Source organism: Cuculus canorus, chromosome 1, assembly GCF_017976375.1.
Source record: "Cuculus canorus isolate bCucCan1 chromosome 1, bCucCan1.pri, whole genome shotgun sequence".
NCBI lineage: Eukaryota > Metazoa > Chordata > Aves > Cuculiformes > Cuculidae > Cuculus > Cuculus canorus.
The window spans coordinates 86,325,001-86,344,688 of NC_071401.1; the positions used below are offsets into that span (position 1 = coordinate 86,325,001).

Consider the following 19,688-nt stretch of genomic DNA (forward strand, 5'->3'; position numbering starts at 1 on the left):
GCATACTTACTCTACATATTCAGGGGATAACATCAAAATATATGTGTTTGGCACAGAAGCCTGGAAAGCATTTATTTTGAGAACTTGATGTATTTCAAAGTCCTTCAGTTTGGATAATACTGTACAGAAGAAATCTAAAGCTGCTAAACTCAAAAAAGATTTCTATTTCCCTAGAATTCATGACCCCTTATGTCAAGCATGAACACAACAGCTGATGCTGTCACATTTGAGAAGCTTTCATGAGGGATCTGACACAATAGGAATTGCTGGCAGACAAAGAAAATTCCTCTAGGAAGGCTGGCACAAAAGAAAGTGGGGGGGGGGGAAAGAAGGAAAAAAGAATACCCACCCCCCCCTTATCTACAACAGTGGTGAATTTTTTCCAGATTTGTGGGAGAAAGGTAGGCAAAACAAAGCAAATGAAAGTAAACAACCATGCAACAGTAGAGCTTATTGACGTTCATAGCATCATGTGAGCACAGCAAACTGAGATGGACTAGCCATGACACTGAAATTATAATTATAAGCTAATGTCTACAACTTGACAAAACACATCAGTTTGTCTCCAGACTATGATGGGAATGGCTGGAAACACTGAGAGCCCAAGCATTTAATCTCTTTTAAAGAGGCAGTGAAAAGAATCTGCAAGTATCTTTTCAAAAACTCTGTTATTTACATAGCTATACATTCTATAAGCAAGCATACTAGTATACATTGTAACTTGAGGGATGGAGGAGAAGAAAGGCATATTTTAATTTCTCTACTTGGAGAATGTTGATCCAAAACCTCCATAATGTTTTCAAAAAATATACACTCATAGATGAACCTCATCTAAACATCATATATTCTTGTAAAATAAGTGGACATAAAATCCATTTCTAAAACCATATCTTCAATTATTTTTCTCATTAAGTAATTTGTGTTCAAGACATAGGACACTCCAACACAATGATGTAAGACTTTTTTTGCACAGAACGGTTTTTTTCATTAATTGAGTCTTTGCAGAGCTGGGACATTGACTTCGTTGAAGCCTTTTTTTTTTTTTATAAACCAAACACTGGACAGAAGCCAGAACTCTATCTCTGCAGAAAGACAGTGACAAATGAGAGCCCTCTATGCTGAATGACAGTAGTATACATAATCTATAACTCTTTCAAATACATTAGTGAGTGATTGCTCTTGTTTACCATAATCCACCTTTCCCAAGCAATGACCGTTACGGTAAAATCTCAAATGAGAAAACTTAACCACTTCTCATCCCTAAAACAATGGGCCGATGAACATTCTTATGGCTCTTGCAGGCGAAAAAAAAAGGCAAGCAAAAATCCTAACAGATTTTGTGTCTACTTCTAAATATCAGAAATGCAATGACTAAGTGATGATGCAGGTAGCTGAAGAGCAGTCATGCAGTTATGTGCATACTTTCTCTGGTGGCAAAAAGCAGCTGATGAGGACCTCACCCCAGTATTCGCCACAGTAGTTCATTAACATTCAGCTGTGCAAATCAGACTGCTCTAAGTTTGCAAATTTTAACCGAACAGCTGAGTGATAAGAGTTAAAAAAAGTAAAAATCTGGTTAGCAGGAGAGAATATATCAGAAAATTTGTGTAACTATTCTTCCAAATGACTAAAATGTAACATTTCATTAACATGGAGGCAGGACTCACTTTAAAAGGCTGATCAATTGGTTGGTTTCAATCTTGTTTTTCCCCAATCAGAAAATGAGATATTACTAATCTGAAACAGCTGCTCTCAAAATTAATTAATAAAGAATGTCACCAAAGTATGACTATTTCCATAACAACACCCTTAATAACTGTTGCAGCAGTTAGGGTATATTTGCATTGCTACTTCAGGTATAGATCAGATGCGTAAATTAACTGAGGTGCACATTTTAGCACTTGGAATGTGACATGTGTGCTAAAATCACAAGAGCAGCCATTTCAGAGGGGTTTTTTTTGCAGTTAATAACCCCGCCAAGGTTGAAGCCAATGAGGTTATTTTGTGGCAAATCTAAAATTCGTGACTTTCAAAATATCTCGATAAAGTTTGTTATTGCTTGTAGTTCCAACTACTTCCAGACAACTTATACAGCTTCATTATTAGTGCAGACAGTCATATCAGTAGGACAGGATCTCCCAATCTGCAGCACCAGTATCGCAGCTGAGGCTACTGTACAGAAGGAGAAATACTTGTGCTGAAAAGGTAGGTATTCTTCCTGCAAGATCAGTCAGCTATTTGTTGTGGCTGATAAGATCAATTATGTTCAAGGATTATGTGACCCGCATTAGACTTTGTATGTTAATTAATGTCTAATATACATTGTCCAATAGAGGGCATTTTTTTTAACAATCCCATTAACTGAAGAGGAAATACTTCAATTCTCAGTACTGACCTTAAGCTCAGTGTTCTGCTTTTTTAGAGCTTCCACGGTGTAGGAAATTTCTTTCCATGACTCAAGCTTAGCTTTTGCTTGTTCAAGAACCTGCTCAGCTTCTCGTTTAGCTTCTAGCCATTGCGTTGAATCCTTTAACATCTCATGAAGCTGCTGTCTCCGGTTTTGGAGGTGTCCATGCACTTCATCCCACTGGCTCTGTATCTTTTCAACTGGTGAAACACAAAGGAAAAACAAAAGCTGAGTCACTTAAAAGCTAACTCTTCCTTCCTTCCTTCCTTCCTTCCTTCCTTCCTTCCTTCCTTCCTTCCTTCCTTCCTTCCTTCCTTCCTTCCTTCCTTCCTTCCTTCCTTCCTTCCTTCCTCTTTCTCTCTTTCTCTCTCGCTCTTTCTTTCTCTCTTCCTCTTTCTCTCTTTCTCTCTTGTGATTAAAAATTAATATTTACACGTTTCTAGAAATCACCATATTATTTTAGCAGAGAAGAACAGATAAACTGTCCTGGGTCACACAGCATGACACTGTGTATGGTACACAGCATGTGTTTCAATACATATGCAGCCAGACATATCGTGTTCATGCATCAAAAAGCATTATGAAACAGGAGCACATTTGAAAAAAAAGCATCAGCAATAATTTTTCATTCTTACCAAATCAACACAATGTTTAATATTTTCTGAAGAACAAGTCCATTCAGTAATATAACTTAAAGATTTATTGCAAGCTATAATTAAGGGCTATGTTTTATTCAATTCTTACAGTGTCTAAAAACCTATCAAATTTTGATGTTAATTATAAAATAATGATTAGTTTTATCCACTATTTGAAAGAAATGTGATTTGTGGGAATTTAATAATCACTAAAATCACTGATAATTAGTGTTGCCTAGCATCCAGTGTCAGACTTGTCCATTGTAGCATAAAAACATCAGGAAACCCTACGTTCTCAATATTTTCTTGAAGACTGCCTCACTGCATTGATGCGTTGTAAGGAGGGGAACAGAGATCCCTAGACTACTCAGAAAGGAACTAGAATTATCACTAAGCAGTACTTCCAACACTGCGTCTCTCACTGCAGGATTGACCAGAATGGTGCAGGCCAAAGAAGGGACAAAAATCTTTCCATGGAGTCAGGTGAGGTGTAGAGAAAGAGAAGAAAACCTGTCAACATGCCCTGCTCAAGCTTAGGGAGAAAAACTGAATAAATACATTTAGCAGCATGTTCAAGTGAAAGGAAATGTAAAAAGAACTGAAGAACAGAACTAGAAAACACAAAGCACAATCAGAGCAAAGCAAGGATATCCTAAGGTCTAAATAGTTAAATTTAATTTGAAACATATCTAGCCCCTCGTATTAGAAAGCTGTATACGAAGGTCACAAAACAACAACTCGTGATGAAGAATTCTGACTTAAGCTTTAGGGTATACTTGAAACAACAGACTGTGGTTTACAGGGAGGGTAAAGAACAGAAGTATTCCTGAGCTGCTCAAGTAAAATTTCTGTGCTATGGCTACAACATGTGGCTCAAGGGTTGTGCTGGAGGTCTAGAGGACAATGACAACACAAACACTTTTCACAGGGTTGCTGGCAGAACGGCTCATATATGTCACCTATTTCCTGCAAATAACTACTCAAGCTCCTTCCTCCATAGACTCAGACAGTCTGCGTGGTATCTTTTGATTCCTGGCAGCCTGGAGATTTTGGTACAGAGCTGACAAAAGTATAATAGCTTGTTTATGTCAGCTGTCCATGGAAAATGCTACAAAAATCCCACCTATTTTTGTTTTATTAGTCGTTTCTTTGTTGGTATGAGGGTTTTTTGGAGGGCGGGGGGGAGGGGAATAAGAGACGAAGGAATATTCTGTGGTAGAACTTCAAAAGAAAACTGGGTCTACATTATTTTTTTTCTAATAGAGGCTTTTAGTAAGAAATGCTGATAATTCTTATCAACAAAAATAAAAATACTGGTAGGTGGATCTGTTCCTTAACATCTCATGAGGTTTGTATCTAAATAAGACATATACATTAGCAGTACTTCTCTAGGGACTGTGCTTTTCTCAGCAAGACTGAGGTTTTCATCACATACCACAGTCCTGGGATTCCATGATTACCGATTCTCCCACCCAAGAGGGGAATCAAACTGCATAGTAAAAGCTGTATTCAGGATATCAGAATCCCATTTACACAAGTGACTATGAATACACAAGCTCCAAATCTACGAAACACATTTCCTCATGAAAATACTTGGGTTACCTCCCTCAAAAAAAAAAGGAAAAGAAAAACTTCTGACAAGGACAGTTAAAAAATAACACAAGTAATGGTTTTGCTTTATTACAGACTGGCATTGAAGAGTTTAAGAATTTACTAGGTAATCTGAACCAAAAAATATTGAAATGTTGTTCTCTGGAGCCAGTGACTGACAAAACCCACTAAACAAAGTACTTCAGCTGGGGATAAAAATACCATGACAGCTACATAATTGCAATGTAAATGTAAATGGTCTTCCTGAGGTAGAATATGCCAAACAGTGCAGTAATATATAAGACAAAATATGTAGAGATAACTTATTAGAGAGGATAATTACGACATTATTTAGTTTAAGGTAACATGAAAATCCCGTCATTACTGTAAATTTACATCTTCTAAATTATGCTCCCATTTGAATGGGGACTGTTTATTTGCTTTTGAATAACATCCCCCCACCAAGCTTCTAAAGCTTAAAATACGATAATTCACCTCCGAAATGCACTGAAAACCAGTTAAATCACTGTCTCGTCAGGATTCATTTTGCTCCTGTGGATACTTTTTAGTGGGAAGTTTCCCACAGAAATAAAGGTCAATACCACTTATAGGTTTATGCTAAGCAAAAAAGTTCAGAATATCTAATTTGACTGTATATTTTGTTAGAACTGAACCCAACAACTCATGAACCCCTCACCTACAGCGAATCAATTACTGACTGCAGATGAGAAGGATCAGATAATTGCTATGAAATAATGTTGTTGGACAGCAGAAGACAATTTTTAAATCATTCTGGACATCGGGGGACAGGGCACTGGCACAGGGTGCAAGGGCACTGGCACATATAAAAGGCTTTCTCTGGGTACTAACAGGAATAGGTTTATTAGAGTGTTTTATAAGATAGCAATGAGGAATCTCAGCATAAAGTTCTTTCAGGCTAACACTCTGCACATAGCCTTGGAAGGTTTATTTTGTCCGTTGAGACTTTATAAAAACCTTGAGGTTACATTGAAAAGATGGGATCCAGCAGATGGAAAATTAATTTCTTCCTAAGTTCAATCACCCTTTCCTGGAACCAGAAAGATAACCCTAGAAATAAGAAATAAGAGTTCCCAAACCAGAAAAATAGAAGAATCAATGGAATGTGAAGGAAGTGTTCTGGAAATGGAATTCCCCAAGTTTTGGAGAAATAAAGAAAAAACTTGATCACTACGTCCTACTCTGAATTTAAGATCTTCAACAAATAACATTCAATAAATTATATATATATATATATAAAAACAAAAACAGACAAAAGGTTATTGCAAATATTACAAGATATTTAGAAACCTGAGCATGAATATTTACTATGGCTAAAAAAGTACACTTTGCCAGGAATAAATAATGTGATTGTCCTTACTGCACTCTGGATTAAAACAGCATATTATTGAGATCAGCTTCTGATCTTATCTTTTATATATCATTGCACTATCACAAACATGCCATGACGACCACACATTGAAAACACCTAGGCACACAGAAAAAATATGGTTCCATGTGCACTATTAATATCGCTGAAGCACAGGAATGTTAGATAATTAGAAATGATGTCAAAAGTCTTTCCCCCCCACTAGTTCAGTAGTTTCTCCATTCCAAAGCCTAATCTCTTTTTAAGCCTGGCATTCCCCCTTTGTACCCACTTACACACACACACACACACATGCCCCAAATTTGGTAACAGCACAATATCTTTATTGTAAGGATCAGTATTTGTAATTTCTCAAGAGGATTCTTAATTGTTCAGTATAGTACTTATTTACCAAGCAATCTACAAATGGTCAATCTGAAAAAAAGACTTAAAGAAAAGAAGTAATTTAAAATTATTTTATCAATCCATGTGCCCATCACCTAATTTTACTTGAATACTTGAATATAAAAAAAAGAAAATATTTGACAACAATACTAAACTGAAAATCAGAAAGAAAATGAAAATACATACAACAGGTTATTTCCTGACGTGAAGCCCAAATTCCATTCATTTTCTAATCACAGTGCTCCAGGCAGAAGTCTTCATTGTACTTCACCTACAAAAGTTTTGTGCTTGTTTATTGGAAAGCGTCCCAGGGTGGTTCCAACCATGCCCAGTTCAACACTGAACTCCCTCAAATTAATAATTTAGGGATATGGTGAGATTCTGCCAGTATGTAATATCAAGGTTGCTATTCAATTTCTCTTTTTATTACTGCTATTCACCAGTAATCCAATAGTGATTATATCACTAAGATGGGCAAAAGAAATTCTGCTGAACTAACCACAGTTTTAGTAAGTTATTAGAAGCAATAACAAAGTAGAAAACTGCATTTAAAGCAATCAAACACAAGATAACTATTTTTCAACCTGGTTATTATTGATTTAGTACATGGAGGAAAGAACATTCTCAGTAAAGAAGACTGTTGGCTTAAGGTTTATTTTTGTTTATTAATGAAAATTTTTATACTTTTTTCATACTTAGGTATAATAAATAAAAATAGATCTCTTTTTCTCTATTAAGAGTTCGTATCATTGATAAGACAAATGTAACACTCTTTGCTGAGTTTACTCTCTTCTATTTATAAAATAAGAGCAGTGGAAACAACAGGAGTCTGAGAAGAAGTTATCAGTCACAGTAGAAATAATTTTCATGTTATTATGTTACATTTAGCCTACACAAAGATGAAAAAAGCAATCATTCCATGCCAGTTTGATAAGTCCCTTGAATCCAGTACATACTCTGAAAAAACCGAATAAGTAAATAAATAGCAACAGAATTTGCAAGGTAGAAAATTTCCACTGTCCTTGAGCAACAAATTATGTAAGCTGTACTCATTTTGCTTTATAGGAAAGTGCTTTTCAAAAGCATTGTTGTCAATATATTGACATTTTCCTATAAAATTAATTTTTTCGCTGCAGGTTCATAGATTTGAAGACTAGAGGTACTAATGCAATCTGACCTGCTACAGGATATAACTGGAGAACAGCAGAATTATGGACAGTTATAATTCACGTTACCAAAAGCAGCTACTGATATTCCTTAGCTGAAAAATGAAAACTACTTTATATGCATCTTTGAGTGCTTCAATTTACTTATACCTTGTAACAACAATAATGATAAAAAGACATACTGAGACAATTCAGAAAAATGACTTATGCATAGTTTCATATTCTTGTCACAAACTCTCAAATCTTAAATGTTTCCCCCCACGACTTTTAGCAACATGAAACACTCAGTGCGTTGAAAGAAAAAAGGGTAACTGAGATCTTCATTTTTAGGTTACTGAGTAACCTTTAAACACAATGGCTGTACACAGCAAGACATGCTAGCTAAACTATGCAGAGCTAAACTCATTACCAAGAGACTGTAATATTAGAAAATGCCAAAAACATAAAACCAGCAGATTTTGGGGAGGGACAGGTGAAAAACTGCCCAAGCTCAGAATGTCATTTGTTGCCCTGGAAGCACACTATCACACTTTCAAAGCCATCAACAAAAGATTTTTTTCCAATCACATGCTATCATGAAAATTACTTACATTACCCTAGAGATTACTCCTATAGCTCCCTAGAGTTTAGGTCCTTTACGAAACTGTTTTCAAGGATAAGTATACATTTTAAGCTTCATCTTTGAATGGTTTGACAGGTTTGATTCATTTCTATTGGAGTTGCAGCCCCATATTAAACTTTTCTTTGAATGTTCTGGATAGCTGTTACACATTTCCTTTTAATTCATACGCTTTTAAATAATCCATACATTTATCCATATAAAATTTAGACAGGTCAAACTTTTGCGGCTGTTTAGAACACTACTTTTCCCAATCCTAAAAACTTCAAGCATGTCTTACTGAACAGTAAGCAGGTTTTCTGAGCGGTATGATGGAGGAACTAGAAAATACGAACTAAAACAGAAACATAGCAGGTTACTGCACCTTTTTTGCTCTTTTCCTTTTCCTTCAGTAAACAGTATCATTTCCCACATAGTAAGGATGAACAAATTATGAGGAAAAAGATATGTTTTTCATTCAGCTACAAGACCATTCTGAAAGCACAACAATCATGCAAACCCAAACTATTTCTTTTCTCTAGGAAAAAGATTCCATTGAAGTTCTCCATTTGTCAATTATTTCTTGCTGAAAGTGCTCTACCTTCCCTTCTGCTGCCTTCCAGAACAGGAGGTATCTGACCTGGGTCTTATTATTCAAGGACGAATCACTTCAATAAATCCTATCACATGATATCCCTTGACAAAAGGATGCCAGCTCTGTTTTTATAAACAGTCGTGAAACTGAGGGAGAACAGTCCAGGGAGAACATTTGGATGGTAGACGCAGAGTCAAATGGGGACAAGTTTAAAACATTTATTTTCTAAATGCTGAAGTACTTAACAAGTTATAGGAACAGTTATAACATCTACTAAGTTGCTGCCTGTAGGCCATCAGTGTGGAGTAGAGCTGGATAGGACAGAGTACACAGTAGAGAACAGTTGGAGCCAGCCTACTCAGATACCCAGAGAGTAATTCGTGCTTCATCTGTCCTTCTTTATCTTTTCTTGTAGAGCAGTATTTCTCTTAATCTTTTACAGAGGCTTATAGAAGTCATACTTATTAAGCAAAGTCCTTAGAAAGTTATGGCAACACTTTAACTAAATACGGGAAACCACTAATAATGTGTCATCTAAGACATTTAGAGTGGCATTTAGAGTGGTGAGGGGGCTGGAGAACAAGTCCTATGAGGAGCGGCTGAGAGAGCTGGGGTTGTTTAGCCTGGTAAAGAGGAGGCTGAGGGGAGACCTTATTGCTCTCTACAACTATCCTGAAAGGAGGTTGTGGAGAGGAGGGAGCTGGCCTCTTCTCCCAAGTGATGGGGGACAGAACAAGGGGAAATGGCCTCAAGCTCTGCCAGGGGAGTTTCAGGCTGGACATCAGGAAAAAATTCTTCACAGAAAGGGTCACTGGGCACTGGAACAGGCTGCCCAGGGAGGTGGTTGAGTCACCTTCCCTGGAGGTGTTTAAGGGACGGGTGGATGAGGTGCTGAGGGGCATGGTTTAGGGATTGATAGGAATGGTTGGACTCGATGATCCAGTAGGTCCTTTCCAACTAGTGATTCTATGATTCAATTCTATGATTTTATGCCTCCATTAGATGGTCAGTAATGTGATAAGAACATTTAGCCAATAAACTAAAAATTAATATTAGTGTGTTTACTTAGAATATCTAGCTTAATGTGAAGTCTGCTGTTTATGCCACTAAGATGTTAGACGTGGCTTTTATGCACCATAAATCAATAAGGTATTTAAAGAAAGATTGTTCCGTTTCATAATAATATGTAACAACAGATTTTTTTTTTTTTAAAAAGGCAACAGCTTAGAAAAAAATTAAGCAAACCAGAAAGTATGTACACAAATTAAGCTGCATGTAAACAAATGAACGAATAATACCTGGGAAGAAGGAAGGAACTGTAATCCTCTATACTATTATGCAATATTCTAGAGATAAAAGGTACCACAAGGGAAACCAGGAAGAAAAAGTGCTCAAAGCCTTCAGTTGTCTTTCTAGGGTGATAAAGAGCAACAAAAATGTACCTGAAAGTCCTGTTAGGTCATAAAAGCCCAAGAAGAGAGTTTGTTACCTTCTTTGGCTTCTCAGAGGTTAAGAAAGACAGGCAATAAGAGAGATTTCAGTAGATTTAAATGTTTATTTTAAACCCATATGCACTCCTAATCTCATTTTGTGGTTTGATACTTTTGGGGGGTAATTATTTCCAGCTACCACAAATCTAAGATTTAATTTAGTTTTGTTTCACTAGGGTAAGCCTATTTTTCTTTTATCTCAAAACCACTTCCATATGGTCAAACTAATGAAGGTCACTCTATTCCTTTGGAAGTGCCAGATCAAACAGAATGAACTGAAAACTGTCAAGTGGTTACCACTAAGCTCCAAGTGAATAATTTTTCAGCACTGTGAAGCATGCCTTATACCTTTCTGCACAGAGTGGGAGTCAGAGACCAGACTAAGCTGGTAGCACATCTAAAGAAATCAGTTTCTTGTAACAAACAGAAAGCAACTTTCATGACTGAGAACTGAGAAGAGCGTGCAAGAGCTTATTACTTGGAAAACAGGCCTTTCAGAAAGCATTCACTAGTTTGTCAAGTATTTAAAAGTATTTTTGTTTATAACATTTATCACCTCTCAAATTAAGTATTCATGATCTTTTTTTTTCACTAAATGAAAATGAAAATAGATCATGATATGCATGATTAGGAAAAGCATTTGCTTTACATTATAAATGTTTATATAATATGCAAAATTTTAATCTAACAAATTACCTCTTATACTAAAAAGAATTAAGATTCTTTAGGATTAAGTACAGAATAGGCAACAAACCTAAGTGTAATTTTTCTAGAAACCTACAGAAAGCAAAATATGTATATACATACACAGGCAAGTTTTGACTAGAGAAATGGACAGACAGACTAGGGAATGAACTTCTGATAACTCTTGTCATCAGAATCTTGAGAAGTAGAGCAGGACATTTATGGAGAAATAGATCACCACAGTCAGTCGCACTGATCAGGCAGAGTGCAGAGTCAGTAGTGATTGTTTCCTGTGTCCAGGAGCAGGATGCATATGGACAAGCCATCAGAAGTTAACTAAATTTTTTTTTTCTGCAGAGACTCGTATTTAGATGATATAAAAAAATAATATTTTTAGTAACATTGTACTAACTGAAAAATCAGAAGGCTCCCTTGCTGTAATGATTTAATTTAATCTTTCAAAATCTGTGCTTTATTAAATTTCCTTCGTTCTATAGAGAAAATACCTACTCTATTACTGAATTTAGCTACTTTCTTAAATATTCATCATGTAATTATGAAGACTTACGTTAGAGTTAGAAATTATATTTAGACTGAGAGAAGGTTCCCAAACCAAAGCCATGAGATTATGACTAATCTGATTAACTAGATAAGTGAATATGCAAGGGATTCAATCATTTCAGTTTAAAATTTAGAGAAAAGTTTTCAAAGAACTTAATAGGAAAAAATCATTAATTTCTGTCTTTTTTTTTAGAAATGTCGTTATTAATTAGATAGGACTATGTATTTTAGTATTTATCTTTGCCCAAATGTCCATTAATCTTTTTTCTAGGATTTTGGTTACTTATGCTATTAGAAGGGAAATAATTTATAATTATAAATCTAATCTCTGTTCATGGATGATAGCATTTGTAATAATCAACCTATCTACAAAATGTTTAAGAAAACCTTTTTTTCAGAAGAAATATGACTTCTCTGTGCCTGTATTTAAAAATGGGACATTAAAGCAGTGAAACGATAATCTACTTTCTCTGAACATAAACAAGAATTCTATTAGCATTATTAAAGTACATCAGCTTTCATATACTAATGCTTTCATAGACTTCTATACTTACTGATGCAAAAACATAATAGTAGGCCTGGCAGTTTAAGTCTTAAAAGTATGAAACTCATTACCCACCTAATGAGGCATACAGGCAATGCATTTCAGAATTCTTAGTACCACATAACTTTGTGTTGTCGTCATGTACTCATATTTACAGTGTACATTTTTAATGTCACCGTAACTCCTACTGAGTTTAGGCTGAGACTTGCTTTTCAAATATATCCGCACTTGTTAATCTCAACACTGACTTATTTTGGTTTTGATTTAATAGAATCAGCTCTAACCGTATGGGCAAGGCTATGGGAAATCTCAGAGTACCAAAATGCCTACAAAATTACAATGGACCTAGGAATTCTGCAAATGAGTGAATATCAGGCTCCAAGTTACAAAATAAAGCTTTGCATGCTGTTTGTATTTCTATTTTCTTCTTCACAAATCAAAACAATTTCCTCAGGAGAACCACCGCTACTCACAAAATCCATAAATAAAAAATTCCAAGGCTGCAACTGGCTTTGATTCATTTTTACAATGAATAAACAGCAAATTTCTTCCTTGTGTTATTTGACAGCAAATATTATATTGTATTATTTTGCTGTACCTCTGACAATGCCAAATCTTCACCGTAGTTCTACTGCTGCACCCCCAAGGCATGTGCCTCTCACTGGTGGTCAGCTGGGGGGCAACTTCAGAGCTCTATTCACTCACCTACGTGAGTAGGTATATATCTCTTTATCTGGAGTACTCACTCATTTCTATACTTAAGAAGATGAAGCACACATAAACACAGTCTGACACTTCCAGGAAAAACTTCCACAGCATTGACATTTCCTCTTCTGTATTTATGTTCCAAACCAATTCAAATTTAATGAAATAAAAACTTTGTGAAATATTCTGTTTCAGGTTCTAAGTTTCACCAAGTCCAGACGCCACCACTCTCTCCCTCATATCAGGCTATTTAACATCTATCCTCCCTTGCTATTACTCAGCTGGGGATAGTCCCGATCAATCTCTGATGGGTCATTCTCTTACCTATCATGCAACAGGCCTGCTCATAAGAAAGATGAAATATGAGCAGCTCGTCTCTAGAACTTTTATGCTACTTCCCCCTCCTTCCCTTTTTTTGGCATAATAAAGGCTGAAATAATCCTGTGAGCATTGCTATTCACTAAATACAAACTGAAAAGCCTCAGAGCCACCATGTTCATATGCTTATGGTCCTGAAAACAGTAATAAAACTAAATTCTTTGAATTACCTGCAGTATTTCATAAGCCATCATAATGGTCATTTGGTACACATAACAAAATGAAACCACCAGCTGGTGCAACCATCGACTCAAGTCTTAGGACCTCTCTCACACAGACTAAGCCATTATTTACTCAGGTTGGACTTGCAAAGGAGCTTTTGGGCTGTGCAAAACACTTTTGTTATTGGTTTATTCCCAACTAAAGCCAAACTAAACCCATGATAAATTTATATTGAGGATAACCAAAATAAAATCTGTAGGCCATACGTACTCTAGGGTGCTTAACTAGGTTGTCCAAGAACAACTGCAGGTTCCAATAGATGTACTTTGTGTATTGCATTCATTTTAGAAGAAGATGGGACACAATGTGCACCAAAATCTGTCTTCGCCTGATATCACTCGTTATGTGGCATCTAAATTTAGCTTGTAATCTCTGTGAAACAGGACTTTTGTTTCCTGTTTGCTCTGTAATTACTACAGAAAATTATGGCCTGGCATAAACAAATATAAACTGTTCTGACACAGTTTTTAAAATAACTGTGGACATTAAAAGCTGCCCATCAAACTCTGGATGAAATGTCAGTGGACAAGTAATATGATCACATTTTGAAAATGCCATTTCTGAACAATCCATTTTTTATTATTTCTGTTTATTTTTATTTTGACTAATATGTTGCAACAGAGCTATCATAGCTCTTCTGTTTGTATAATCATGGATAAAAGTAAAGCAAAATGGATATTTTTTCCTGTTATGTATCCACTTATAGTCAAATATACAATGTTCTATGCAAGCTACTCTTCTAACAGAGTACTACCTTAAAACACTGGTCAAAACAAAAAGCACTTAAGTTTTTGATATTCAAACAAAACAGGCCAAAAAGTTAGTCTTCTGAACACATATGACTGACAAAGGCTGAGAGACAAGACATATTATCCCACCCTATTTAGGTCAAGAATGGAACATAGGAAATTAAAAACTTCCGGAATTACAAAGAAAATCTGTAGCAGATAAGGAAATTAAATCAAAGTCATCATCACCTCTGACGATACAAAAAGTTTGCTTTTACTGTATTTCCATTGATCCCTTAAGGAAAAAAAAATAAAAAATTAAATCCATATGTTATCACAAAACTGACTTCAGGCATAAAGAATAAGTCAGTACTTAATGATTGCAGGGGGCTTCCACTAGGAAGAAAAATCAAGAATAGCAAGTATTGCTTGGATGGAATCATATATTTGTAAGGCAGGAATTAAAAAAATCCTAAATTAATCCTTAGTGTAAGTGTTTACATTAGCATTTATGTGCTAGATCCTATTCTAGTTAATGAAAACACAATTACTCGTTCCCCGTCTTCATCTCCAAGGGTGAAGCATTTCCACCACTTTGAAAGCAATTTTGACTTCTCACTGATAAAAGTCACCCTGTGTGGGTAGCTACGAGAGAACAGCACCTTCATTGCTGATGGGAGACTCCCTCCTGGTCCTCTTCAAGATGTTTCTGGCATGCAGTGCTGGAAGCACAGGCGGTGTTTCCAGGCAGAAAGATGACAGGTGGACGCACAGACCTGCACTGTTTATGCTGCTGCAAGCAGCTGGGGGGTTATAAACTTAAGAATTCAGAGATAACTCAATGGTACCCGAGAAGCTGATAGGATCAAATCTAACATAAGAAAGCTAACATCTAAACATAAAGGCTATAACTCATTTTTTTCCAGAGCTCACACATTGACTCCAGAAAAGTAATGAGACACTTCCCATACAAAGCCATGAAAACACCAACAACACTTCTAAATAAGCAACCTATGCAGCCATCTCTAACTCCGATGCAGGTTTCCTGCATTACCTATGTTACGGACAGAGCCCTGCTCTGAGCTACCACTGCGATTTTCACAAGACTAGTCCTAGAAAGAGGAGGTAAGCAGGAGGGCATTGTCAGAGGGAAAGACGAGTGTTAAGATAAGGTGCAAACAGAAGAATGAGGGAAGAAGCCACTCAGAAATGAGTTAAACTGATTATGCAAAACAGTATTTCCATATGAGCGATAGAGGAAGGAGGAAGGGAAGTACAGGAAAATGCACCTTCGGGAGGTCTTGTGATCTTCAGGAAAGAGTTCATAGGCTCTGCTTATGTCCCAGGTCAAGTGGAAGCCTGGCAACTTTCTGATCTGCTGCCTCTGCTCAGGCAGTGCAACTCTAAGGGGTAGCGAGGCCAGCCAGGGCTCATGGATTGCTTGGGAGGAGCCCAGGAGATGCCCCGTGTCAGTGACAGCTTGTTCCAGCTGGCTCAAAGACCCACCCATGGGGGCAGCTGGCACCTGCCAGAGCTCCTATCAGAGAGATAGGTCAGAGGTGCCTCTCTCTGCCCAAATGTGCTGCAGACAGGGTAGCAGCAGGCACAGTGGGAGGCTGGTGAGGAAACACAACAGGAAAGAGGCAAGGAGAAGCATGAAGAGGGGCATTTGGAGAAGCAAAATTAAAGAGACACATGGAAGGGGACAGTGCTAGGAGCGTGGCTGGAGGTGCAGACTTGGAGCCCAAACAAACCCCCATCAGCCAAGAGCATAGGCAGCTTTCAGTCTCAGAGGTAGCTCAAGTGTCTTTTCATAATGCTGCATCGCATCTTTAAAATTATTTTCATAGTATGAAAATAATAATTATGAGAATGATGTTGATAACGCACTGATCATAGAATCATAGAATGGTTTGGATTGGAAGGGACCATAAAGGTCATCTAGTCCAACTCCCCTGCAGTGAGCAGAGACATCTTCAACTAGACCAGGTTGCTCAGAGCCCCACCCCAACTGACCTTGAATGTTTCCAGGAATGGGGTATCTACCATCTCTGGGAAACCTGTTCCAGTTGTTAGTCGTTGCTGAGTAGTGCTTACACTAAGTCAAGGACTTTTCAGGTTCCCATCTTCTGCCAGAAGGGAGGAGCACAAGAAGCTGGAAGGAGGCACAGTCAGGACACCTGACCCAAGCTGGTCAAAGGGATGTTCCATACCATATAATGCCGTGCTCACTGTATAAACTGGGGGGAGCTGGCTGGGGGACAGAGATGGCTGCTTGAGGACATGCTGGGTATCAGTCAGTGGATGATGAGCAATTGTGTTGTTCATCAAGTTTTGTATATTGTTTTATTGTAGTTATTAGTACTCTTCTCTCTCCCTTTTGTTGTCCTATTAAACTTTCTTTATCTCAACTCACAAGTAGTAGTTGTTATTACTATTATTATCATCACCCCATCCCACCTTGGAGGGGGGAGGTAAGCAGGCAGTTGCACCGTGTTTAGTTGCTATGTGGGATCAAACCACAACTTTGTTGTCTCTGAAATTATTAGTACCATGTCCTTCTGAAGAATATTTAAGAATTTAATAGTATGCAAGTGTGAAATAAATTAAGAATAGTTCTCAGGATGCAAAATCTTTCTTTCATATCTTTTAATAATTTGCCATTAAAAATATTTGTACCACTTAAACCATACTTGTGGCCCATCTCTATTGCAAGTAAATATCCAAAATTATCAACATCCAAAAGTGAAAGAGGAAAAAACAATGGCCTACGATTTATAACTTCATTAGAATTTTGCACTTTAAGAATTATTCCTCAAAGTTAAAGACTATTTTGCAAGTAATTTAGATTTCCTATCTACTGATGAAATACCATTAGTGTGTTTATATAAGGTCCATTTAGGCAACCAATAGCACTGCTGTCTAAACTTAAAATCTGTGAGTTGCTCAAGATCATGGAAAATTATGTTCTTTTTTTCTTTTTTTTAGATAGGATATTTCTATTTCATGCTAAATGCAAGGGCTACTACATATGCTCGAAGTCTGAAAGTCTCAAAAATCTTGCATCATATGGTTTGGATGCATTCCCTTTTTTTCTTTAAGGGAGTTATAAAGCTCCGTTTTTAAGAAAAGCATCCAATTTACACAGAAAAGTCTCACTATTATCCTAGTTTTCACTGTCTTTATATAGAGCTTGAGTAATTTCAGTTAAAACTTTTAATTAACAGTTTGATTTTAATTGAACTTTTAAATGTTGAAGTTGAGTCAGTTTACATAAGCATCAAAAAATCTGTTTGGAAACCCCTGAAGTACAGAAGTTGCCAGGAACTGTGCTGTTGCACATCCACTGCCATCTGTATCAAAATCATTTGGTGAATTTTTCACAGTTACACATACTTGTTGCATTTTCATTTTTGCAATTCTGTGTCTTACAGGCAATTTTAATAATCCATAAAAACGCTGAAAACCTTAACCTTTCTTAGAAGTGCTAATCTGCAACTGGCCAGTTATGTTCCACCTTAATTACCACACGAAATGGAGTTCAGTAATTATCTAACAACTCTCTTCATAGGCTTCACAAGGTAAGTGAGCTCCAAGCAAGCCACTGGCACTGGTATCACCCAATACACCTAGCAGCTCCGGGACTACCAAAAAAGCCGTGCCACTTTTACTCAAGAAAATAACCAGAAATGGGGGATGATCACTTACTTGTCTCACATTCTTTTTGGGAGCACTATAATACCTGAAGTAGATAGTTCAGATCTTGCCCTTTGTCCACTTAGCAATATGCTTCCAGTATATATAGCCTGAGAAATAATGTATAACTGTAATCCCCCAATCATTCAGACATTTCTGGGGCACGTTATTTCCTGTTCTTAAAGGACAACTCTCCCCAGTGTTTCAAAATAACTTCTTACTCCACCTCAAAATGTCCCATATCTTTCTTATAAATCCTGTAGCAGCAAATCAGTACCAAGGAAGTAGTTTCAAGAGGCACTCTTCTCAGTAACATGCTATCCCTGTTACAGCTATAGTTTTATCTTGTTATTGACATTTCTTTAACAATAATGGTTTGTCCCTTCCTTTATTTCCATGACATAGCATTCTCATAGGAAAACAAGGTTTCATCTGTAAAGAAGTACATTAAGATGATTAATAAACTGTGCATCTTTATACACAGGAAAGCTATTACTCAGGTTCTTAAGAAGTTATTAAATTACGTGGAATCCAGAGAACAGAATACTGGGGTCTATTCAATAATCCAGCTTAAAAATATCAACAAGATAAATGGGCAATCTGCATACAAGTACAGTTTTCTCTTACATTTTTCTTTCACAGTTTTGCTAACTAGGAGTTTACTACTGCTCCTGGATGACAAATTCCAGATTGTATGAATTTGTTTTTCAAGTGATAAACTCTTTATTTGTATTCAATAGCTATAAAGAAAACCACATGGATGGTAGTACAATGGAGACGGCTATTATTATTAAGATGTCGAGAACAACAGTACAGCAGTAATTCACTGTGGAGTTTCCATACATTTTGTTGTGAAGGTGACGACAAGTTGATGATTTTGCCATAAAACTGTCAAATACAGCAAGCCATTAAATAAAGGGATTTTTATGGAGTAGCACAGAGACACTCAGACTCTTTTCAAACCAGTTCAAGCGCAGCTTTCCTAACAATCGATTATAATATACAGCTTTTCTTTTTTTTCCAAAAACCCCCAAACAAATGAAAAAAAAATCACAAACCAAAATAACTCTTCTGAAGACATCCTCTATAAATTATTCATACTTGCAGACTTGGTTTAAAAAACTACCAAATAAAATTTCAAAAGGAATCATTAGTTGCCAATGTGTAATTCTTGATCAAAACAATTTTCATCTAAATGCTTGTATTTATTGCTATTATTTATGTATTTAAAGTAATATAACAATCTCTTGAGTGATATTTTGAGATTTCACTACTTTTCACATAATTGCTGAAGAAAGATGAACGTTACTTTGGCAATTTATAATCTTGAATGGGAGATTCTTTGGTCAGCAAGAGGTTACTTCTTCATAGAATTCTATAAATATTCATTTTCATACCTCCTCTCTATCACTTACACAGATAGAAACCACACTACAAAATGTGGATGCAATTACTAGCAAAGTAAAACTGCAGAAAGGTTATTCACCATTATCTTTTCTATGCGCGTGAACACAGCAGTAGGAAGGCTTGCTATTTAAAGTTTCTTAAATTTCAACAATCCAGCATGATATAACATAGCCTTAGTAATTACTTTAGTATTTCTGATTCTAAGACTGTAAATTTGCCTTTATTATCTCTCAGTACATATCTATGTTGACTTGTTACTGGCTTTATGTTCTCTATACATAGGGATTGATGGAAAATAAAGGGAATTTTCAAAGTTTAATTACTTTATTATATTCAAAGTTGCTCATAAACTCATTCAGTTTAAAGAAATAACATTTTCATCAGCAGTACAGCAAAGCGTTTTAGAGCTGTGATGCATTATGTAGAGAAAAAAACTAATGTACAGCATATGTTTCCATTAGAGAAGAATGTTTTATAGAAGCCATTAAAT

General features: G+C 36.4%; 1 protein-coding gene across 10 annotated transcripts in view; it reads right to left on the bottom strand.

The window, feature by feature from the left end:
• The window catches only part of DMD (dystrophin), a 1,193,355-nt gene that overhangs the window by 262,092 nt on the left and 911,575 nt on the right, over positions 1 to 19,688 (bottom strand). For all 10 annotated transcript variants that reach the window (XM_054050408.1, XM_054050369.1, XM_054050393.1 and 7 more), the window contains one exon: positions 2,396 to 2,607. In XM_054050408.1, coding sequence (XP_053906383.1) covers positions 2,396 to 2,607 — 212 coding nt within the window. The remainder of the gene's footprint in view (positions 1 to 2,395; positions 2,608 to 19,688) is intronic.